The sequence below is a fragment of the Squalius cephalus genome (genome assembly GCF_949319135.1).
Source record: "Squalius cephalus genome assembly, chromosome: 11".
In the NCBI taxonomy this organism is placed as follows: domain Eukaryota; kingdom Metazoa; phylum Chordata; class Actinopteri; order Cypriniformes; family Leuciscidae; genus Squalius; species Squalius cephalus.
This window is the reverse complement of record NC_137132.1, coordinates 33,011,776-33,035,913: the sequence shown is the minus strand read 5'-3', so window position 1 is coordinate 33,035,913 and position 24,138 is coordinate 33,011,776. Positions and strand designations below refer to the sequence as shown.

General features: G+C 36.8%; 1 protein-coding gene across 5 annotated transcripts in view; it reads right to left on the bottom strand.

Moving 5' to 3' along the window:
- Window positions 1-24,107, bottom strand: part of igsf5b (immunoglobulin superfamily, member 5b) — a 29,443-nt gene extending 5,336 nt beyond the window's left edge. For 2 of the 5 annotated variants that reach the window (XM_079885925.1, XM_079885926.1), the window contains exons 1-8: window positions 23,800-23,897; window positions 22,630-22,735; window positions 21,628-21,948; window positions 9,790-10,083; window positions 8,020-8,136; window positions 6,615-6,639; window positions 5,706-5,806; window positions 3,605-3,669 (exon numbers count right to left, since the gene is read on the bottom strand). In XM_079885925.1, coding sequence (XP_079742051.1) covers window positions 3,605-3,669; window positions 5,706-5,806; window positions 6,615-6,639; window positions 8,020-8,136; window positions 9,790-10,083; window positions 21,628-21,948; window positions 22,630-22,735; window positions 23,800-23,823 — 1,053 coding nt within the window. In that variant the 5' untranslated portion in view covers window positions 23,824-23,897. Of the gene's footprint in view, window positions 1-1,028; window positions 2,380-3,604; window positions 3,670-5,705; window positions 5,807-6,614; window positions 6,640-8,019; window positions 8,137-9,789; window positions 10,084-21,627; window positions 21,949-22,629; window positions 22,736-23,799 lie in introns of those variants that run through there. The other 3 variants (XM_079885922.1, XM_079885924.1, XM_079885923.1) reach the window with 3 other exon arrangements.
- Between the last annotated feature and the right edge of the window lie 31 nt (window positions 24,108-24,138).

The following is a 24,138-nucleotide window of genomic DNA, read 5'->3' as shown; positions in this document are numbered from 1 at the left end:
GTTGGAGCTGAACTCAGCAGGACATTGGTCCCCCAGGAACATTGTATTATTTACTTGGCAAAGCCTATTTTTATTTGTCACATGCTGAGTGTACACTTTGTTGCCTGCATGAGAAATTGGATCAAATGTGTTGAGTTTGATACCTCAAGCTTCAAGGAAGAACTTTTGTCCTCCAGCAAAGTTACTGTTGGTCTGGATTTGTCGGTACGCATTCACTGTGATGAAACTCTGGGTTACTTGAAGTGTATTTAATAAGACAGGACTGTTCGCTTTGGGAAGCAAAACAAGGCTTCAAGTGTTCTGCTGTTAGCTTGAATTCACATGGTGGACATTCTCTGAGCTTCTCCCACTTCCACTGAGTTTGCACATAAAAGAGAACACTATAGATCTCAAATGTTAAGCTTTTCTGCAGTTCCTACTCAACTCATCGGTTTTTAAGAGGCATAAATCTGCTAATTAGGTTGGCCTTAATTATGCTAACAGCACCATGTCAAGGGCTCCTGTCTCCAATTCCCTTTGATAGCCAGTCACTTAATACAGTGGCACCTAACAGACTTTGGAAGCACTTAAATGCCCTGTTGTAAGGATGCACTAGAGTAGATTGCATTTCAATCACAGAGAAGACATGTTAAGTTATTCATCAGCATTGCAGCGAATCGCTCCGCACAAAGTAGGCTGCAATTGTTTCAAAGTACTGTGACTGATTCCAAAAGGGTTCATTCAGCTGAGGTCAATTACATAAAGACTGAATCATTGTTTGGAGGCGAAAACCTTTGTGTGGTGGCTGGGCTCTAATGTGCATGAATAAATATTTATGCTCATGATTAGATGCTTTCATTTACATGATTGCAGCCAGTGCCTGCATCTAATACTGTATGTGCCAGATATAACACAACTGTGTTTATGAGACACACTGTAACATTCCCTGTACATTAGTGTACGGAATAATTGTATGCAATTGTGATATCATGAATGTATTTTATTTTAATCCTTTGTTTAGGATTAAAAAACTTTCTTTTTTTATTTTTAGAAATGGCTATGGAAGCATGCGTGATATAAAGTCTCATTTGTGTTATAAAGCGAGAAACAAACTCGCAATTCTGACTTTTTTTCTCAGAATTGCATGTTTATATTTTGCAATTCTGACTTTATAACACGCAATTAGGAGATATAAAGTCAGAATTGCATGATATAAAGTTGCAGTTGCGTGTTATAAACTCGCAATTGCGAGAAATAAAGTCAGAATTGCGAGATATATACTTGCAATTGTGAGATAAAATGTCGCATTTATCTTTTATTTTTATTGTTTTATTCTGTGGTGGAAGCAAGTTTCCATAAATGACATTTATTGCAAAAAGAACGATTACAAATACAATGAAGGTTTGTAGAAGAATACCACATTTATTATCTAACATGTCTCAAATACTGCATTGCAAAACCATTTTCTCAGAACAGAGAGAGGCAATCAAGACATCCTCTGTAGTAAACGGCAAAACAATAGGAGAGCGGCAGAGAGAAGAGAAACAGACTTCAGAAGTCTTTGAAAGACAAACAGTGGCCTCTGTAAATCACCCCAGCGAAACAGTCTGCTTGACCCTGACATCAATCCACCACTTGTGAATGGCAAATGAAAACCTCAGTAACACAAGCAGGTCTAGGAAAGATAACACTGGTCTGGAGACCCAAACAAAAACAAAAGGGTTATGTTATCGCCCTCTCATATCGCGACAGCTTTGTGTGACTTACTGAGGGTGTCCCTAATTTATTCAGCAGTTGCCATCCATGAGTGACGAGCAGCCAGAAAAACATGAAGAGAGACAGAAATTCGCACATTTCCCTTATTTGAACCCTCAACCATCTGAGAAAAAACATTGTTGTTGTTTTGTTGGAATACTTGACAGTGTAACACTCATTTTATTTCGAAAAAATGCCAATACCAATACTGATGTACTTTATTGTGTAAAATATTGATCCGTATAAATAATTTATAACATTTTCCAACTAAATAAGGTGGAACACCAGTAAAAAAAAAATAATGCAAAATAATTACTTTAATTTTTACAGTAAAAAAACAAACATGCATTGTTGATATGGCTGTATTACATGCAGTTGACATCACCGCAAGTCAGTGAATCTCTATCTTCAGCAGTATGACTTCTTTAGAGTAACAATAAGGTCAGATTGAATTTCTGGCTTCTCTCTGAACAGAAAGCTGGTCGAAAACAGCAGCATGTAAACAGCCTTTCTTTCAATCTGCGGTTGACCCTGAGGTCAAACAGTAGTGACGCGACGGACTGTCTTCTTTGCTCCATTGCAGTCCAAGGTAGAAACATCTTCCTCGTTCTGATTTTGAGAGCTGAAAATGACAATATCAGGAACCTGTTGAGGAACGATATTTGGAGAATGAACCTTTTTTTACTGACTGATGCAAAATAAATTTTAAATAAAACTTGAAATTTACTTTTAAATGCTTGTTTTACAGTGGAATATCAGGTCATTCATAAGTTCCCATTCATAAGAAGTTTTTATGTTAACACTTTATTGTGATGGTCCCTTTTGAACATTCTGTTGAGTAACTTTGCAACTACCTGTACGTCAACTAACTCTCATTAGAGTATCAGGAGACTCACTGTCTGCTTAATATCTGCTGACCCTTTATTATGATGCTCCTCCAACAGACATTCTACTGACTATAAGTAACTTTGCAACTACATGTCAACTTATTCTACCAACCCAAACCCTACCAGTCTACTAATACTCTACTAATACTCTAATGAGAGTCAGTTGACATGTAGGTGCAACGTTACTTATAGTCAACAGAATGTGTTAAAGGGACCATCAAAATAAAAGTGAAACCGTTTATAAAAATCAAATTCTACCAAAATTTTGCATTTATTGAAATGTATCATTCCCCCTTTTGTCAATAATTTTATCTCTCATCTTTAATCATCAAAATGCGACATTTCGATGTTTTTCCTTAGAAAAAAAAATCCTTCATGCCTTAAAATATCTTGAATGTAGCTCTACACCCATGCCTCATTTAGTATACGCGGTTCTATGAATATGTAAATGAGCCCCGCCTCCACTCACTCACACCAGCTCAGAGATCCACTCGCTGACGATCACACGTTGATCTGATTGGTTACAAGGTAGTTTGTGACGTCAGAAACACCAGCGATTTCAAAGCGTGTTTTTGAGACTGTCTTTGATTCACTGCAGTTTTAAGGAGAAAATACTCAGCAATGGTGTCGACTTATGAATTTACACATGGTTTGTCTTAAAACATATTAAAAACACCACATAGAGATATAAACAACATTAAAAACTTGATTTTCACCACAGGGGGACTTTAAACATAATAGGTTATATAGAGCTCATTGCTGCTCCACAGTACGATAAAATAAAATAAAAGGTATTTTCACAAATAAAAAAGGATTATATAAAGCATTTACACAGTATTTAAATGTTTGGCTGAATATTCCTTCACGCAGTAATAGAGAGACCAGCGTTTTCCCCAGGTGTGAGGCAGAAGACTTTACACCGAGGTGTCAGAAGACCCACTCGTTTTGAATAATGCAGAGGCTGTAATTCTCTCTCCTCTTACCCGTGAAGAGCTGATGATGTTTATCGGGCTGTCAGCTCTATTCCTGAGGTCACTGTGTCCTGAACCTGTGGGGTGAAGAGCAGTTGTGTGTGGGACTTCACACTGCCTAAAATCTTACAGACAGAACTTGCACTGCTTAATGTGCTCTCACTGCTGGACAGAAATACATATTAAACATGCTTGTTTTGTTATCCAGTAAAATAACTAAATCAATATATACTTACATTTTAAGATAGTAAGACTTGTTTGATGGTTATTATAAGAAATCTTTGAACAAAAAGATATCTCTTTAAGAAATTTTAAAAATGAAGTGTATTTTTTTCCCTGGCAGATTGTTTTCCATTTGTTTTAAGTATAGAAACCTGACTAAATATATTATTTTTTATTATTTTATTTCAGTTAAAATTCATTTAATTTCAAGTAACAAACTTTTTTATGGGTTTAGTTTTAGTTAAAGTGCCCCTATTATACTATTTTAAAGGTTCCTAATTTTGTCTCCTAGAATATGTTTACATGCATCCAAGGTCACTTTCATTTTCTCACTGTTGTGATTGGTCTACTCTGCTCTGATTGGTCAGATGGCCCAGTCTGTTGTGATTGGTCTACTCTGCTCTGATTGGTCAGATGGCCCAGTCTGTTGTGATTGGTCTACTCTGCTCTGATTGGTCAGATTGCCCAGTCTGTTGTGATTGGTCTACTCTGTTCTGATTGGTCAGATTGCACAGTCTGTTGTGATTGGTCTACTCTGTTCTGATTGGTCAGATGGCCCAGTCTGTTGTGATTGGTCTACTCTGCTCTGATTGGTCAGATTGCCCAGTCTGTTGTGATTGGTCTACTCTGATTGGTCAGATTGCCCAGTCTGTTGTGATTGGTCTACTCTGCTCTGATTGGTCAGATGGCCCAGTCTGTTGTGATTGGTCTACTCTGCTCTGATTGGTCAGATTGCCCAGTCTGTTGTGATTGGTCTACTCTGTTCTGATTGGTCAGATTGCACAGTCTGTTGTGATTGGTCTACTCTGTTCTGATTGGTCAGATGGCCCAGTCTGTTGTGATTGGTCTACTCTGCTCTGATTGGTCAGATTGCCCAGTCTGTTGTGATTGGTCTACTCTGATTGGTCAGATTGCCCAGTCTGTTGTGATTGATCTACTCTGCTCTGATTGGTCAGATGGCCCAGTCTGTTGTGATTGGTCTACTCTGTTCTGATTGGTCAGATTGCACAGTCTGTTGTGATTGATCTGCTCTGCTCTGATTGGTCAGATTGCCCAGTCTGTTGTGATTGGTCTACTCTGTTCTGATTGGTCAGATGGCCCAGTCTGTTGTGATTGGTCTACTCTGTTCTGATTGGTCAGATGGCCCAGTCTGTTGTGATTGGTCTACTCTGCTCTGATTGGTCAGATTGCCCAGTCTGTTGTGATTGGTCTACTCTTCTCTGATTGGTCAGATTGCACAGTCTGTTGTGATTGGTCTACTCTGTTCTGATTGGTCAGATGGCCCAGTCTGTTGTGATTGGTCAGAATCCAGACGGACATTATAATATCTTAATTTCAGCTCTGGATCTTCCTCAGCACTTGATACACAGTGATGCGAAGAGTAATGATGGCATCAGTTTTACCGTATCAATTTGAGCCCGATTACTCATCCTTTGGAAGTGCGTGCAAAGTGGAAACCTGTGTCTTCTAATAACTCCATTTATCGGGCACTTTGATCTTTGAAACTTTGAAGAAACTTTTACTCTCACAAACAGTTATTTAACACACTACATGAAAAGGTAATATCCGAAAAAAGCGTAAGTGGGCACTTTAACTATAACAAGCCTGAATCACTAGACCCATTTTACCTATTTCTACAAAACAGATATATTTACACAGCAAGCAAAATTGCACAAAATATTGGTAATGTTTTAACACTAAGTGCAAAAAGCCATTATTGAAACATAGGCTTTTTCACTTTTTTGGTAGTGTATATTTGATATCCTAAAAATTGTGTTTCTTTTTAGTTTAATTCTGTGAAAATATATTAAATAAAGCAGGAATTACGCCCCATATAATTTTGTTTAATACATCAGGGTATTCTGTTGATTCTGTATTTTGGTGCTATTACTTGTTACATCGTCAGCGTTGTATCCTGGGTTCACTTTTCCTCTGGTTTCATCAGCAACGGACCTCCTCTCACTGCTTAAATTGACAGTCCATGAGGAGGAGCTGGAAAGACATATGCAATACAATAAACAGTTTTTCTTACATACAACATAAGAGTCAGTGGCTATGTTCAGAATCAAACGCCAGAGTAGAGGTCTTCAGGGAACTAGAACCACTGACACTACTGAAACTAGAAGAACTGATGAGAAGTGAACTGAGCAAGACAATGACTTCACTGTTTTCTCCAGAGCTGCTTTATATTTGATGATCTTTAAATTGAACTGAATTGAATCAACACTGAACTGACCTCATCTGAACATTGACTCTACTTTGCGGTTGTTCGTGTTTATCACCGAAAAGCTGCTTGTATCTGTATTGTATAAAGCGCTGCATAAATGAAGGTAATGACTTGATATGACAAGAAATATGTATGCAATAGTATGCAATACTGAGAAAAATCAGTTTCTCTCTGCATAGCAGTGTTTGGAATTTATGGAAAACGCTGTATTTCTCTTCAATATTTCCATGATTTGTTTCAAGGCTGTTGTTTTAATAGCTTTAAAATGTGTAATAGTGCTGCTGTGACAAGTCAATCACATGTTTTTTTTCACGTATGTGTGTGCAATGAATGTCAAAAATGAGCATCAAGATATCTCTTCATTATAGCCTTTGTACATTATGAAACATTACTGTGTTAGTGTTAGCATTTTATAACTGGGAAAAGTACATGATGTTCAATGTTCAGAAAGATTAAGACTTTTGTCAATTTTCCTTCTTGTGTATGTTATGTGTACAGCATTGGTGCAGCAGAGAAAATACTCAAAATGGATGTAATGTCAAAAACAACTCTTACCTCTCTTACAAGTCTTACCTGAATTTATTTTCAGAGCTCAATTCTGTAAAAGAAAAAAAACAAGAAAACTGGTCACACTTTAGATTAGAGTCCAATTCTCACTATTAATACGACTTCTGCCTCAAAAAACTCCTAATTAGGCTTATTAATAGTTAGTAAGGTAGTTGTTAAGTTTAGGTATTGGGTAGGATTAAGTGATGTAGAATATGGTCATGGAGAATAAGGCATTAATATGTGCTTTTTAAGTACTAATAAAAAGCCAAAATCCTAGTAATATGCAAGCTAATACTGTAAGCAACTAGCTAATAGTGAGAGCTGGACCCTGAACTAAAGTGTTAGCAGCGATGTAACTTGATATTTCTGTTTCTAGCCTCAGGCAGTCCCGGTAGCAAGCCTGAATAGCATGACATCTTAATAGCTGCATGGTGCAACAAGAGGATAAGAGACTGTAACAAATTTGAGATCCACTGTCCACTGTGTACTACAATAACAAATATACAAAACAACAATGTATGGCAACAAGTAAAAAATAAATGGGATTTTACAGGTCAAAATATGGTTTAGACTTGAACTCATCTGGAATATCATGCTGTATAGTCTTAGGGGCTGTTTACACGACATCAAGTTTTTTATGTGTTTTTGCTGTTTATTTACACGAAAACGGTGTTTTAGGTGGCCTGAAAATGCAAACTTTGAAAACGGGTTTCAAAGTGCGAGTTTTTGAAAACTGTACAGTTGGCTCTGTGTAAATTACAAAAACATGAATTTGTGAAAATGGTGACGTCATGTTCAGTCTACAGCAGCGTAGTGTTTCCAACTACTGGCGAAATATACTTATAATATTCTCAAAACATTGTTTTTATTATTGTATTAAATATTTTCATATTGAATGTTTTAGTAGTGAAACATATTTACCCATTGCCATTTAGAAATCTGTCAGTATCCTTAATGAATATGTAGTACCTTAAATGTAGTACAAAAATTTTACTATAAAAAGTTTGAAAGGCATTTTAAAGTACAGAGAGTATGTGCCGTAATATATTTTCAATAGCCTATTTTTTTAACAGGTCTTAGTAGAATATCTCTCTAAATTAGCCACTGATAATGTGCGCTTTGACAAATAATGAGCAAAGAACGATAAAAACAAAGAACATTTCGAAAAATGACATTGTTAATAGGTTTTCCATCTTAAACGGTTTATCCATTTTGCTAAATGATGTGTAAGCACTTTTATGGCAGGTGAGTGGTGCAGTAAAACCTTTAAACTGCCCTTTACTGCTGACAGCTCAATCTACTACAATGTGTCCTTGCCTTTGCTCCGATTTATGGCAAGCACTGCTAACTTCTCTCTTCATTGGTTTAATAACTTGCAGGAGAGATTTAAAGGGAACTTTTAGGAGAAATGTAAAGTGGATTTGCTTACTTGTCCGTTTTTTTCTATAGCACAAGATGAGGATGAGCACTGCCAGCAGAATGATCGTACACACCGACACTATCACGGCGATCACAACTGTGTGGTCCTGTGTAGTTTGCGGTGCCACTGCAAAACACATTTGTACGTTTATGGCCACTTCATTTATATGCACAAACTGACCCAATGCATTTATTCAGTATTTTATAGCTATAAGGAGAAGACATTATATGCAGCCTACTTACCCACTGTCACTTATATCATATTAACTGTCATATCATATAACGGTCAACGTGATTTTGTCAAGTAAGACAAGTTCCTGGGTCAACATATTTGATTGATCCTGGTACAACAATCCAGTCCAAAAACATATATAGTCCTAACCTTATCCCTAGCCCTAAACCTAACCCTACCCATAAGTTATCCCTAAAATCAGAGGGAAATGATACTGATGTAGAAGCACCTAACCCTGGTTGTAAACCTAAACTTGACATAAACTGTAAACTTGTCCCTCAAATCTGATTGGTTGATTGGAATGTTGATCCAGAAACATGTTCACCATCATATAACACATCTCTACAATAAGATTCAATTAAATCAAGTGGGGAAAAAAAATCTAAACAAAATAAATCTTTTTCAAAACTTTTTATGATTTTCACATTGATATATCATCCATCTGTCCTACTTTATATTGTCTGTAACTACTATGTACTAACATTTGATACAATAATTTGATACAATGCATTTATTGTGTACATACATACTTATATTTATAGTTACAGCAGTAATTAATTTCTGCAGTTACTTCAATAATTACGCTGTTGACCCTTCCCTTACACCACAACCCACCCTCTTAAACCTACACTGTAAAAAATGATCGTGATTTTAACAGTAAAAGACTGTAAAAATGCTACAGTGAAAAACTGTTGATTGGTTAACAGAAAGTTTCCTTACTATATACGGTAAATAACTGTGATAGATCTAATGGTACATTTAATGTAATTTTACCGTAAAATACCGTTAAATTTACAGTTTTTGGAAGTGAAAACGAAAAGTCATTGTTTAATTTACAGAGAAAAACCGTAAATTTACATTCCCACAATTCCCTGCGTGACACTTCACATTTGATGTATTTTTGTTGAAATAACTGTTTCGTCATAGTCTTCTTCGTTTTTTTCTAATCAGTTATGTACATTAGGGTTTTATGTTACATTTAATGTTGTTAAATTAATGTTTATTGTATTTTTATTGTTACCATGATGGTGTTTAATGTTTGATGATGATGGTGTTTATGAATGACACTGTGCAGCTTCTAGTATTAACTTTCTTGTGGAAGAACTGCTTGTGATGAGCTTTGATTGATCATGTGACTCTCATTACTGCTGTGATTGTTGGTTGTCAGTGTATAACAATGGTACAAAACAGAAATTAATACTTCAATAGGTCGGTAAATTAACATTATATCAGATAATGAAATACGGTTTATTACTGTAAATTTAAAGTTAAGTCTGTAAATAAATGTTGCTACTGTATTTTTTACTGGAAATTTCTGGTAACCACAGCTGCCAGTTCTTTTACGTAAATTTAACAGATTTTTTTTTACAGTGTACCCATACCACCAAACCTGTGCCGAACCTCATATCCCACCTCAATAGCAGCACGAGTGTTTTGCAATACAACATGCAAGATACAATAAGTATTGTACCTAAACAAAGTGCTGAAACTGTTAGCGCGCATTAGTTTATTTGCAGGAGGAGCTCATTAACGTCCGATCACTCGTACCTACAGTCAGCTTGACGCTGCTGGTTTGCTGGGCTAAAGCTGCAGACACAGATGCCACACACTCCACTGCGCTGCTCGCCTCTGCTTTCATCTCGAGCACACTGGTGGAGTTGAAGAGGCCGCTGGGGTCCTGAAGACTGCTGGTGTTGTAGTCGCCTCTGTCCACAGTGGTGGCGTTGACCACCCAGGACACTGAAGGCTTCGGATACCAGCCAAGCGCTTGGCAACGGAAGGTGACGAGCATTCCTTCTTGAACTGACAGGTCACCCTCCAAAATCCTGACATTTCCCTTTTCTAGATTTAAAACAAGACATTGTGATTTATGTGTCCTCAAAAAGTTGAGAGATCTCAAATATTATTATCTCATCATAATTGTTAATAACATATGTTAATTTCATTGCATTAATTGACAAAACATACGCACTCACATCAGCAAAAGTCTGTAAAAATAGGGTCCAATACTGTTTATATGAAGGTATTTTCCGTATCAGTTTTACACGTATTTTGAATTAAGCTGTGCTTTGTGTTTTTAGGTTAAAGGAAGATGGGAAAATGTATTTTAAAGTGTACATGTTACATGTAGTCATTATAGTAATAACTATAAATGATGCATAATTACATGCAACTAACCCTAAACCAAACCCTAATCCTAACCCTAACCGTAATAAGTAAATGTCATGTTGTTACTTAATATTACTCAGTACTTAAATGTATAATTACAGTATAACAAAGACACCTTAAAATAAAGTGTAACTGGAAGAAGTCCTGGCCCACCAGTAACCTTTCCACTTTTCTACAGAATATTTTCTTACAGTGAAACTAAAACCTGTTTTATCATTTAACCCTGTAAAGCCTGACATATAAAAAAATTGTCCGAAAAATGAGATCTTTAGAGCAGATCGTAGTAAGATGAGTAATTTTGGGGGACAACACATATAATGCAATATAAAATGATTGTACAAATACACATTTCTCATAAACCTGATGTATCATATTTGATACTCACATTGAGTAAGTGTTCATCTTGAAATATTACTTACAATATAACAGTTATTCTTATGTTCACCTTCTAGAAATCATTAAAGATTTCACAGCAAAAAGACATATGAACCAAGACCTGAAGGTGGATGTTTTTACAATTATAAAAGGCCATTTATTAGCTAAAAAGTATAAACTATCAATCGGACGACAGAAGGCTTGTAGTAGATTGTGTCTAACAGGTTTTTCAGCAAAGTTTTGATCATGTTGATAATTTAGAGGCCTTAGAAGTTTGCATGTTCAATGTGATATAGTCTAAGACGGTTAAAACCTAACAAATTACTTTTTGTGAAATGTTTTGCTTGAAAGGCATGTATGTGCTTTTTCTTTTAAATTAATGTCACTCTGTTTTCTATTTTATAAAATATTGCAAAGACATTTATACATTTTAAGTGTGGCTTAGGTGTTTAAATACCTTTTGAGGCCACTTTATATGTGTTTCTTTTCCACTTTCAACAGACTGATGGTTCATAATTGACTAGTTGATGTGACTGGTAAATGTGTGACAGCTAAATTGTCTCTTTTAAAAGAACAAATGATGGGCTTTTTATTCCCCACTGGAAAGAGAAACAAAAGGTAAAGCAGTGAATTGTTATAGACAGCTGGGTAATTAGTTGAAACTTTCGCTTTCTCTTAGTGAACTGCATGGCCACAGCAATTCATTTGTAGGTTTTACTGAGTAAGGCTAATGACTGTCTTATACTGTACCTCATAAGTCATGTTGTGGACCTCTTGTGGAGTCTTTGTTAATACTATATATGGCCCTTTAATACTATATATATAACTAACCCTTTAACTAACACGCAATGTGATTATGGTTAAAAAACAACAAGTAATTGCTGTTATAATGAAAAAACATAGTTTTAAAATGATATTTAAACAAATTTTTTTACATGTTTTAATGATACAAATGCAAACTCACTACTAGGATGTTTTGGCTGGTTGACAGAGCATTTCTAAGGTTCTTGTGGGTATTTGCCACATTGCTAGTGTGTTGCTAGGGTGTTCTGGGCAATTGCTAGGTGGTCCTATAACCAAAAGAGCTCACCATCAACCAGGCAACAAAGTCTGATCATAATAGCATCAATAAGCTATATGATTTGAGGTATCAGTACTTTAAAACTACGCTTTAAAATCTTAAAAAGAATCAAATGTCTGTAATCATTTAACAATTATGTAATATTTATTTTGTTTGCCATAAGACACAGCAGTTTTCTGAATGTAAGAATATAAAACACACCATAAAATGATCATAAACACAATCGATTTTAATATTGCACTGTACTCCAAATCTTCAGAATCCATGTGAGGAACATGGTATCCATTCAGAACTGAAAAGTCAACATCAGTAACCGGTGGCCGCTAACATTTCTATGAATTCTAATAATACAATGTGTGAGAACATGAAACGTGAATGACTTTTGGAAAAGTTGACATGCCAGCGCTGCATCATCACGAAAGTTTAAGCCTTGCCAACTTAAATATTCAAGTTCAAGAAGACATGAAAGGGAACTAAATTTATTACTCGCACACTGTGAGGGAAGTTTAAACAGAGCACATACTAAATTGAGTTCTCTTTCACATCTTCTTGCGCTTGAACGGACAAATTCACAAAGAAATATGTTAAAAATATGCCCGTGTCTGTGAGTATCCTAGTAAACATAGTCAGTTAAGTCTTAAATGAATGTAAACAGTTGAGAAAGAAAACACATGTGTACAGAATGCATCAGTATATCGGATCCGTACATTCAGTCTTAAAGGTTGTATCAGTGATTTCAGGCCCACAAAAAAAAAAAGATCACATTCATCTAATCTTTCCTAACGATCCGCTAGCTGCCCGCCCCATAAGCATGCTGTCAAAAAACTGCGTCTCTGTAGGCAGCCTAGACTCTGAGATCTGCACACAAAAACAGTTGGTTTCACCAACCACTCAAAACCAAAACAAATAGTGTTCCAACCAATCACCGACAGGGGGAGGGTGTTGTGAGGTTTTGAGCCAGCTTCTTCTTCAGCTCCGACTTCGCGTGCAACCGTGCACGAGCACAAAACCTCACAACACCCTCCCCCTGTCGGTGATTGGTTGGAACACTATTTGTTTTGGTTTTGAGTGGTTGGTGAAACCAATTGTTTTTGTGTGCAGATCTCAGAGCCTAGGCTGCCTACAGAGACACAGTTTTTTGACGGCATGCTTATGGGGCGGGCAGCTAGCGGATCGTTAGGAAAGATTAGATGAATGTAATCTTTTTTTTGGGGGGGCCTGAAATCACTGATACAACCTTTAAAGTGACAGCAGCCTAATAAACCTGCTGCTGTCTGCATTTTTAATGTTAAAAAATACTCACTGCTCTTGACTGAATAACTTTTGAAACTTTAACAAGGATTAATCTTTGTTAAACTATACAGTGAAGACTATGCAGTGTTATTTTACATTTGATTAGCCTAGTTTTTTCAATTTCTGTACCTGAAAATTGTGAATTTTCACTCGTATCTAAAATGTTGGTGTCATAACTGGCTTTTCCCTTTCAAAAGCTACTTTCAATGCTGCGCTTGATTTAAGCGCTATGGGAAAACGTCTTCCGATGACACACACATTCCGGGAGTGTGTTCTCGAGCCACCAGGCACTGTTTAGGGCGGCCGGAGCGCGTTGAGGGTAACTAATGATCTTCGCAGGCTGAAACCAGGCTGATCAGACAGTCACATCCATAGCACAGAAAGTGTGTGAGTTATGTGTCAGTAAGTTATACTGAAATGAAATCATTATCAAGTTCAAGTTACAGACTGAATATTTTTAATAATGTTTTTTTTTTTTTTGTGATAACAATAAGAGTTACATAAATATCTTCCACTGAGTCTGTGTCTGGTCTTGACTGTGTAATTTGAAAGCAGAGCCATTCATCCCGTGTCAACTGGGTGATTTTTTTTTTTCCAGCAGGAGGGCCAGGCAGGGAAAATTACTGTCTATGAGACAGCGTTTAATCTGGAAGAAGTATGGCTGGCCATGCCTCTAATGAAAAGCTTTGTGAGCAATCCTGAGTCCGAAAGGCTGACACACGTTTGCCCTTCCTGATTTACGTCCTAAGCCTGATTCTCTTGCCAAGCTAATCTATTGAGGAAAGTCATAACGAAAGTGAATATGAATAAGAGATGGGCTATGTCCCAGTTCTCATACAATCCATCCTAAATAGTATTCAAGATTAGAATGAATGTGTCCCAGTATTATGTCCTAGGACTCATAGGACTTGTGTGGATGATAAAAACGGCGAAAAATATCCCATACTCCCATACTTACATTGAAGGACCCAAACTAGGGACGAGAATATCATAGAGACTTGTGGGTGGGCTCTTTTGATTTGAACAACCTGCCAACTCCCTGAGCACCCTAGCAACATGCTAAAAACCCCACAGAACACCTTAGCAACACTCTGGAAACCGCCCGCAATGCCTGCAACATATGCAAAAATGCCTTATATTTCTTAATAATTAAAATATAAAAAAAAGACATGCCTGTGGAGTAATTTCTTTAAATTGAATAGATGTTGCTTCTTGCACTTATCGCAACACTTTCAAAGTGAATTGATTGGCGCTAAAAGCACATTCAGTTTTATCTGAAACAGTTGAACATGAATCTGAAAACATTGCACCCAGACAGCAATATAGTGTCGGCCCAGATCCGGGCCACATCTGGTACATGTGGATTCAACTGGACACTATATTGCTGTCTGGGTATTAGGTTGTTGTATCATGGCGGTAAAAGGTTAATGCTTTATTGTGTTATGAATAACATACACCTGAACATTAGTGTTAATGTTTCTTTTATCATGACTCACTTATAAGATTACTATGTCAGAAAAAACATACAAATGGAGCTGGTTATGTGATGCAAACATCAAAATGTAATAACACACTATGGTAAAATTGTTTTGAGGTCATAACAGGTTACAACTGTAAAAAAATGTTTTTTACTAAGAAATTTACAGTGAAATTAATGCATGTTGGGTAATTTTCTTACGAAGAAAATTATGCTGACATCACAGACATTTACTGCTCTTGTTGTACTGTGAATTCACATGATAAAATTGTCTTTAACCATGATCCCATTTTTAGAAATTATATTGTTTAGTACTGTAATTGTTTTGAAGTCACCATGATGGTGATCAGTGTTACAATAGCTTGGGATCTTGCACCTTGTATATTCATATTCAAATTTCTGATCTATCCAAGTCAGAAGTGTGACAAATGAAAACATTTGTTAAAACAATGACAAGCTAGAATATAGAATAAGCTAATTGGCTGATTTTAAGGTAGTCAAAATACACTATTATTAGAGTTATTTCAGCATAAAGATTTACCAATATCTTATTTCAAATTCATAATTGTTTTGTAGGGGTATTTATCAATAGTAAGGCAGCTGCTGAGATTTTGCTTTGAAGGGTGTGACATTATCTTGCAACCCAATTTTTTTTTTCATCACCTAATGATGCACAGACATCAATACTCAGCATACAAAACACAACAATGATGACACTCAACAAATAATAATATTAAAAAGACAAATTCTGAACATTAAAAATTAAACAAACAACACAAACTGCTAAATGTGAACCAAAAATAAGTTCAGCAGCACAGATGAAACCAACAAGAAACAAGAAACTCCACAACATAATCTATTCAGTATGATGCTGTAGATTTTACAAGAAATTTCCAAGAGTGCCGTTAGATACAAAAGAAGTTCTACTAAGGAATTACTATAGGAGCGTTTCCATTACAGATTTGTGCAAAACTTTTGTGATTTTTTCTCAGTGTCGACAAAAAACTATTGCGAAATGACGGCGTTTCCATTGACCGATGTTATGCAACTAAAACTTCATTTTTTCCTCTCGCGATAAGTAAAACATCATTCCAAAAACCATGTCAACGGACGTTGGTAGGTTTATGTTCTATATCCCAGCCACTGCACTGGCCATTATTATTAATCGAAGGAGATGTATGTGTGTTTTCCAAGCATTAATGGTAAGGAACGACCCTTATTATACTTGTGAGCGGCACATATGAGGTGTTTCTGGGTGTTTCTCCCTCATATCTGCTTCGAGGTCTTGATTGTGGCATTTATTTGAGGTTTAGAATCCATTATTCCTGTAATTCTTTTGTCTTTTATGAATTTAATAAAGAACTCTGTCTCGTATTCTGTCCAAACACACTGCGTCATCTACGTCAGGTGACCTGCAAATGCGCAAAAACTGTTTCCGTTGCAGTTTTGCGAAATATTTCTTTTTCGAATTGCCTGAAAAAGCACCTCATGCGAGCGTAAAAACTTTTTTGCGATAAATGGGTGTTTTTGCGAAATTGACGTGTTTCCATTGGGCATATTTTCAATTCGCAATTTCAATTTGCGCAATTTGAAGGGTAATGGAAACACGGCTTGTGAAAGTAATGCAATTATTAACATGGAATATACTGTAATTTCACACTAAAAATTTTAACAGTGAATAAAAACTTAACTATTTTACAAGGTGGCGATTTCAGAAAACATTCATAAGTAAAATTTCCATAATGTTTGCAAAATTATCAAATTGAAGGTTAGCAAAACGTTCCTTGAACAAAGCAGGGAAGGTATACTTCTAAAGTTACCACATAAAAACATAGTTCTATGTTCACAAATGGTACTTTTTGGCCTTTTTTCACTTGGCGTCCATCAGTAAAAGTCAATACAGTAATTGAAGGCAAAAACAATGACGATTGTGAATCTCTGCACACATGCCCAATCACACGTGGGCCAGTCTGTTTGTCTTGATGAGAAACCGCTATTGCGTTTAGTCCAGCACATGCAAATGAATGGGAGCCTTTTGTAATGAAAGGAGTGAAGAGGATTTGTGGTTCCCTGGAGATTTGTGGGCGCCCTTCAACTGTACGTCTGACCCATTGTATCACAAATCACTGCGAGAGATGCTGACTGCTAACTGAAAATGAATGCCAAGACGCCCAATTAATTCCAAAGCACTGTTAGTCACAGACTTGCCCCACATCCACATGGAACGGCTCTATTAAACACACACGACTGTTAATAGGCACATATACCAAGTCAAATTTGTGATCTTAGTGATGAATGGTATTACTCCATAATATAGAGAGAGTCTCAGGTCATTTCTTCAGCTTTTAGCTGAGCTGTGGTTTAGTAGCAGTCATAGAATAGATTAATTATTGAGGAATAAATCTTTTAGGTCTTAAAAAGTGATTGATTTGGTAATGTATCTGTAGATTGACGTGTTTTATCTATGGAATACTGAGGAACATAGGACTTTTAGCTGTCTAAAAGAGATCTGATAGGCCAGTTTATAACAGACAGGCTCATGAAAATAAATCCTGGAGTTCCACAGAATCTCAACTTTTCCTACTGGATGAAAGCACATATGAAATCTGTAATATTCCTGCTGGGGTCTTGTAGAGGTTTTGTAATAGTGATTTCCGGTGTGCCGGTACTTGAAATGCTAACTAAAACGCAAAAAGTTCTGCGTTCTTACACACTTTCAGAGCAGGACAACAAATACACCTGCACCTTCTGAATAAGAACTGACACAAAAAAAAGATTAGGGAAGGGCCAAGTAATGTCCCAATAAGGCTGCATCCATTTATGATTTTAAAGTCCCCCTGTAGTCAATAACTGTATCCCTTAAAACTTTTGATCACCAAAATGACATATTTAAATGATTGATTGTAGAAAATTCTTAAAATAACTTGAATGTAACTCTACACCCTTGCCTCATTTAGTATATGCAGTTCTATGAATATGCAAATGAGCCCCGCCTCCACCCATTCACACCAGCTCAGAGATCCACTCACTGACGATCACACGTTGATCTGATTGGTTACAAGGTAGTTTGTGACGTCAGAAACACCAGCGATTTCAAACTGTTTTTGAGACTGTCTTTGATTCACTGCAGTTTTAAGGAGAAAATACTCAGCAATGGTGTCGACTTATGAATTTGCACATGGTTTGTCTTAAAGCATATTATAAATATATAAGATATTTGGGTCCTAGCAACAAAAAGCCTGCCAAATATGATGCCAGATTTTTTGGCAAACATCGTCCAAATTGACTAATTGGCCTGACTAATTGACTATATATATATATATATACTGTATATATATATATATATATATAGGAAGTTTATATAATGAAGGGCCAAACAGGAAATAATTATATGAAGTCTGAATATGTAGTTATAATTCTGAATATATCAATGTAAATCCTGAATATATAGATATAAGTCAGAATTTATATTTAAAAATCTTGAATATATGAATGCATATATTGTCTACTTTGGGCCTGAATTTTAGCACAGGATTGAGGGTATTGCACATAACTATACTCATTCCTACAAGTTCCATGCTTATAATTCCGTGCTTTATCTTCTAGAAAACAAAACAAGATTCACAGAACAACCACCAAAGTATTGATGAGACATGACAAAGAAAGGCTGAGAAAGACGAGAGACTAATTATTAACTAGACACAGGTGTGACACAGGAGGGCAAATAAAAAACCATGATAACCAATGAACAGGGACAAAGGAATCTGAACAGGAACAGTACAAATCAAACAAGAACACAATTCAAGCAAAACTCAAATCCAGAACAGACGTGACACACAAAGTCATCAATAAAATGAGAAACTAGCTGAAATGAAATAGGTTTAGTTATTTTGTTTTAGTTAACGTTTGTTTTATTTAGAGAATTTTTAAATGGTATTAGTTTTAGTTAACTATAATTGTCCTTTGTTTAGGATGTTTTTATATTTTTACTGAAACAAACTACAGCTTAAATAAAACTTTTTCTAGTGTATTCATAATATAATATAATATAATATAATATAATATAATATAATATAATATAATATAATATAATAATGATTTATTTTTATTAAAGACCTTATAAGAACTGAGAATATTAGTCAGTTTCTGCTGCAGTAAGAAGCAATATGACTTTCATTTTTGGTTCCCATTAGAATGACAAGTCAGGGTGAGAAATGTTTGGACCAGATGGGCTCTGATGGCTCCTGAATCTAAGATTAGAGTCGAGCAGTGCTTTCTGTCTCTGTTTACCGCCTGGTCGAGTGGCTTTGCAGTAGGTATTTTTAATGGTCCCCAATCGATTCCCATCCCAAGAGCCTTTGCTCTGGCATCGACAATGTCATATGCTCCATCAAAACTGCCAGAGCAGCAGTCTTCACTTCAGCCAGCAGCGAATGAATCCCCTGCATGAAAAACACCTTAGTCGATGCTCACTCCCAAATCAGCCATCTCGTATAAAAAATGACAGCTTCTCTGCATTCAGAAGGATCTGGCCTTTATATCAGCACATAGTCAATCTGTAAACAAGAATATCTTCAATTCATAATCATTATGGAGCAAAAGAGTTGCTGGAGATTTGTACATATTTTTAGCGATAGGTATTTTTATTCTTGTTGATACACAAGTAATTTTCAGGGAATGGTGTCATTATCCACATGACTACCCACATAACAACATTGTGTCTTCCCAGATCCGGCCCACATCTGGCACATGTGGAAAGACGATCTGGTCCACATGCAGCGTGGAATGACGGCCCTTGGGCGGCTCACTCCTATTTGCCAGATCTGGGCCACAATCAGGCCATAGCAATGCCACATGTCAGCCAAGAGCAAAGAAATAAACCAGAACTGGACCGTATCTGAGCCACAAAATCTGTGTATATTAAATATGGAGTCATCTCAGCCTTAATAAGCCTGTTAACAAGCAGAATCACTGAAGGAAAGAAGAGAACAGAAAAAGAGACGAGCAGAAACACAAGAACTACAACTGACTTCAGACACAGCCTTAGATGAAATCAACTGAAGAGAAAAGAAGACATTACATCTCTGAAGATCTCAGCAGAGGAGGATTAAACAACTCCACAAACAGCATTACCAGCTTCACTTATTACTAACCAGACTGACTTTATTTCTGTCAGACGTCTACATAAGTTGTTATTGAGAATTAACAGGGGTTTAACTCTAATGTGTTTCATTTGAAGTCACCATAACAGTGATTAGTGTTTCCATTAGTTGGGCTCTTAACTCTTATTATATATTTTGTCTTTTTGGCTGCTGTGACAGTGTGTTTGTTAAACACAATTGACCGTTTGCAAAGACCCGCCCCCTTTAGTTACTGTTGATATGTCCGACAAGCCACGCCCCTCTCACGCATTGAAAAATACATCGCGGAGCAGAGAGGACACTGACAACGCACTGACAGACAGGTTACAGACAGGTTACTTTTGATATGAAACAAAGTCTCACCTTTCAAATTTGGTCATTTGATGGTGGCACATTCTTCTATGGTTTGCACCCAGCGTCTATGGCAGTTACAGTATAACACTGGTACTTTGGGCCTCAGGTGGGAAAGTATAATTTGTTCAATGTTCTGTTTTAGAAAAATAACCTTGTAGATGGATGGATGAATGTTTGTATACAGATGGATGGATGGATGGATGGATGGATGGATGGATGGATGGATGGATGGATGTTTGTTTGTATGGATGGATGGCTGGATGGATGGATTAACGGTTGGATGCATGGTTGGTTGTATGGATGGATGGATGGATGAATGTTTGTTTGTTTGGATGGATGGCTGGATGGATGGATTAATGGTTGGATGCATGGATGGATGGATGAATGGTTGGCTGGCTGGCTGGCTGGCTGGTTGGTTGGATGGATGGATGGATGGATGGATGTATGGATGGATGGATGAATGGTTGGATGCATGGATGGATGGTTGGGTGGATGGATGATTGGATGGATGAATGGATGTTTGTTTGGTTGGTTGGTTGGTTGGTTGGATGGATGGATGGATGGATGGATGGATGGATGGATGGATGTTTGTTTGGATGGCTGGATGGATGGATTAACGGTTGGATGCATGGATGGATGGATGGATGGATGGATGGATGGATGGATGGATGAATGGTTGGCTGGTTGGTTGGATGGATGGATGGATGGATGGATGGATGGATGGATGGATGAATGGTTGGATGCATGGATGGATGGTTGGGTGGATGGATGATTGGATGGATGAATGGATGTTTGTTTGGTTGGTTGGATGGTTGGTTGGATGGATGAATGGATGAATGGAAAAATAGATGAATGGATGGATGGATGGATGGATCAATCGTTGGATGAATGGATGGATGGATGGATGGATGGATGGATGGACGGACAGACGGACAGACAGACTGATTCGCTTATTTTTAAAGGAAAACTTGGTAACTTTTTTAACTTAATAAAACTGTCTAGAATTCATTTGGATGGTTAAACAACCTGTTCTGGTGATATTGGTGACTTTCCCCGCTCCCCCCAGCGTTCCCAGGCGGAAAACCAACCTTGCAACTTGGGGACTACCGTCCCGGCAAGATAGAAATTGGAAGTCTCGTGAGAAGCGAGAACGAGAACAAGCGCGAAACACGAATCGCTTTACGGCAATTCGACATAAACACACACGCATGTATGATGTATTACCAGATTACCCACCTCGGTAGACATAGCTCCACACGATATAGTTGGCTTGCTCCGATCATAACAAACGCACATGAGCAGCGGTAGAGAGGGGGAGGAGGCCGCCGCAAGTGAGTTTTTTACGACTGTGTTGTGAAATATATGCCCCCCCACAGCTGTAGGGGGAGCTCGTGGGGAAAACATGCGACAACAAAAGGAAAAATCAGCGAAGAAGTGACTAGAGTTCGCTAGAGTTGCCGAGTTCTCCTTTAAGTGCTCAACAAAAGATGACATACCTTGTACAAACAGGTCCGCTGTTGATCTGCTGATTCTGGTGGGCAGAAGTTCACATGCGAGCTCCTGTACAGTGGGGCTGAAAGAGGCGTTCATCAGCACTAACTCCCACACTGAGACAGACGACAGAGAGTGATTCACTGTCCACACACTGTCATCTCTGCCCAGGAGACCATGAACCTCAGAGATGCTGAGGATCGTCCTTCCACCCAACAGCCACGTCATGACATCCCAGGATTCATCAGTGCTGCAGTTAAAGCGGACCTCACTGCCTCGCAACACAGTGGCAGTCTTCGGTTCTAGATGGAGAAAAGAGGCTACAGCTGTGAAGAGAGAGAGACAGTTTAATACATCACATGACACACATTCTTGGTGTTCAGATGTATAACTTTATTCTAAAAAATGTTCTGTTCAATGTTCTGTTTTAGAAAAATAACCTTGTAGATGGATGGATGGATGGATGGATGAATGTTTGGATGGATAGTTGGGTGTTTGTTTGGATGGTTGGATGGACGGATGAATGTTTGTTTGGATGGATGGATGGATGGTTGAATGAATGATGGATGAATGTTTGTTTGTTTGGATGGATAGTTGGATGTTTGTTTGGATGGATGGATGGATGGATGGATGGATGGATTTATGGATGGATGCTAAAAACAATTTTTTTATTTAATTTAATATTATTTATTTAAAATAAAATTTATGATAAATATTTTGAATTATCTATCCATCCATCCATCCATCCATCCATCCATCCATTCAACCATCCATCCATTCAACCATTCAACCATCCATCCATCCATCCATCCATCCATCCATCCATATCTATCCTCAGTTCCTGCAGTAAAATCCCTGTAATGTGGTTCAATCCTTCAGATAACGTAAGTCTCTAATATTCTGTATTAATGTACATGCCACTTTAATCCTAAAGCTAATTTTCTTGGAAGCAAAGTCATGTAGTCGGATAAACACACAAAGCTGAACTCAGCAGATGACACACTCACCTTGGATTACACACAGCTGGAGGATGTGGCCATGCATATTGCCAGAGAAACAGTCAGGCCATTGTTCTGCACAGCAAGGACACGGTGGAGAAAATATTTGCAATTCCTACAAAATATAAAATTGTAGTGACTTTTTACCTTATTTACAACATGAGCCACACACTGTTAATGTTGCAGTAACACTTAAATAAAATACTGTACATTAAAGTGTTGTGAAATGCAGTCAACATATGGGTGTGTTTCTCACACTATTTAAATACATCAAATTAATTTAATTGAATTAAATATTCTTATGGAAATATACATTTATAAATTTAATAATTTTTCTAAACATATATATTAATATATATTTTTAAATATTTTATATTAGGTCTTAAAAAGTGCTAAGGTGATATATGGAACTTTAAAAACTGTGTGTAAACAGGTGTGTAAAAACTGAACTATGGTGTGTATATTATTATTATTATGATTCACACATGCTGAATGTGAAATATTTGAATATATATATATATATATATATATATATATATATATATATATATTTTTTTTTTTTTTTAATGCTGTAGGACCTCAAGCCAAAGGTGATTTAACTGAGAAATGATGACCAGTTATAGGGCCCAAATATACACTTTCCCTTCAAAATCCATATAAATGTATATATTGACATTAATAAAAAATAAAATAAAATTGCAAGTATAATAAAAAATAATTTCAACTTTTACATTTTACAGTAACAAGACATATAGGGAAAATGCGTGTAATTGTGATGAAAATAATAAAATAATACAAATAAAATTAGTCTTATTTCTTTGTGCAAAATATAAATTCGTATTTTTTCTTTAGAGTTAAATTACGGTCATGATCATAACTGGTTTTGTAAGATTCACCCGAAATCAATTTATATGCTCGTTGCTGTAAAAAAAAGAGAGAGAGAGAGAATTAAAACAAACAAACTAAATGAGATGTTGAACCTTTTCCCACATTATAGTGCATGAGTCTGCTAACACTGTAACTCTAAATCATGACAACACATGAACAAGATTGTTTGACCTTAAAATATTGAAATGGGTCACCGTTTACACCTGTGGCCCACATTTGTCCAACTTATAAAATACTTATCAAAGGATTTATTGAATTACTGAATAACAAATCCTGCTGCTGTATTCTTACCTTACGTCTCCCAGGATGTGTCATACAGTATTCCAGAGAGCTTGTTTCATACAGAGATCACGTTTCCCACAGTCAATACAGTAGCAGATTGTGTGGAACTGTGGGATGTGGCCAAAACTAGCAAGTTAAATATTACTGAAACCAAAACAGCCTTTTTAGCCTTGAACTGACCACTGCAAATCTTCACCAGTGACTCAGGCTGCTGTGAATATTTTAGTGACGGCCTAAAATAACGTCTGCAATTTGCTGCTATTGTTAAGTCAAATGTGAGCATGAGAAAACCTCCTTGTCTTCCATTTACTATCTCTAGGGAATCTCTTTAAGGTCACATCCTGTTTA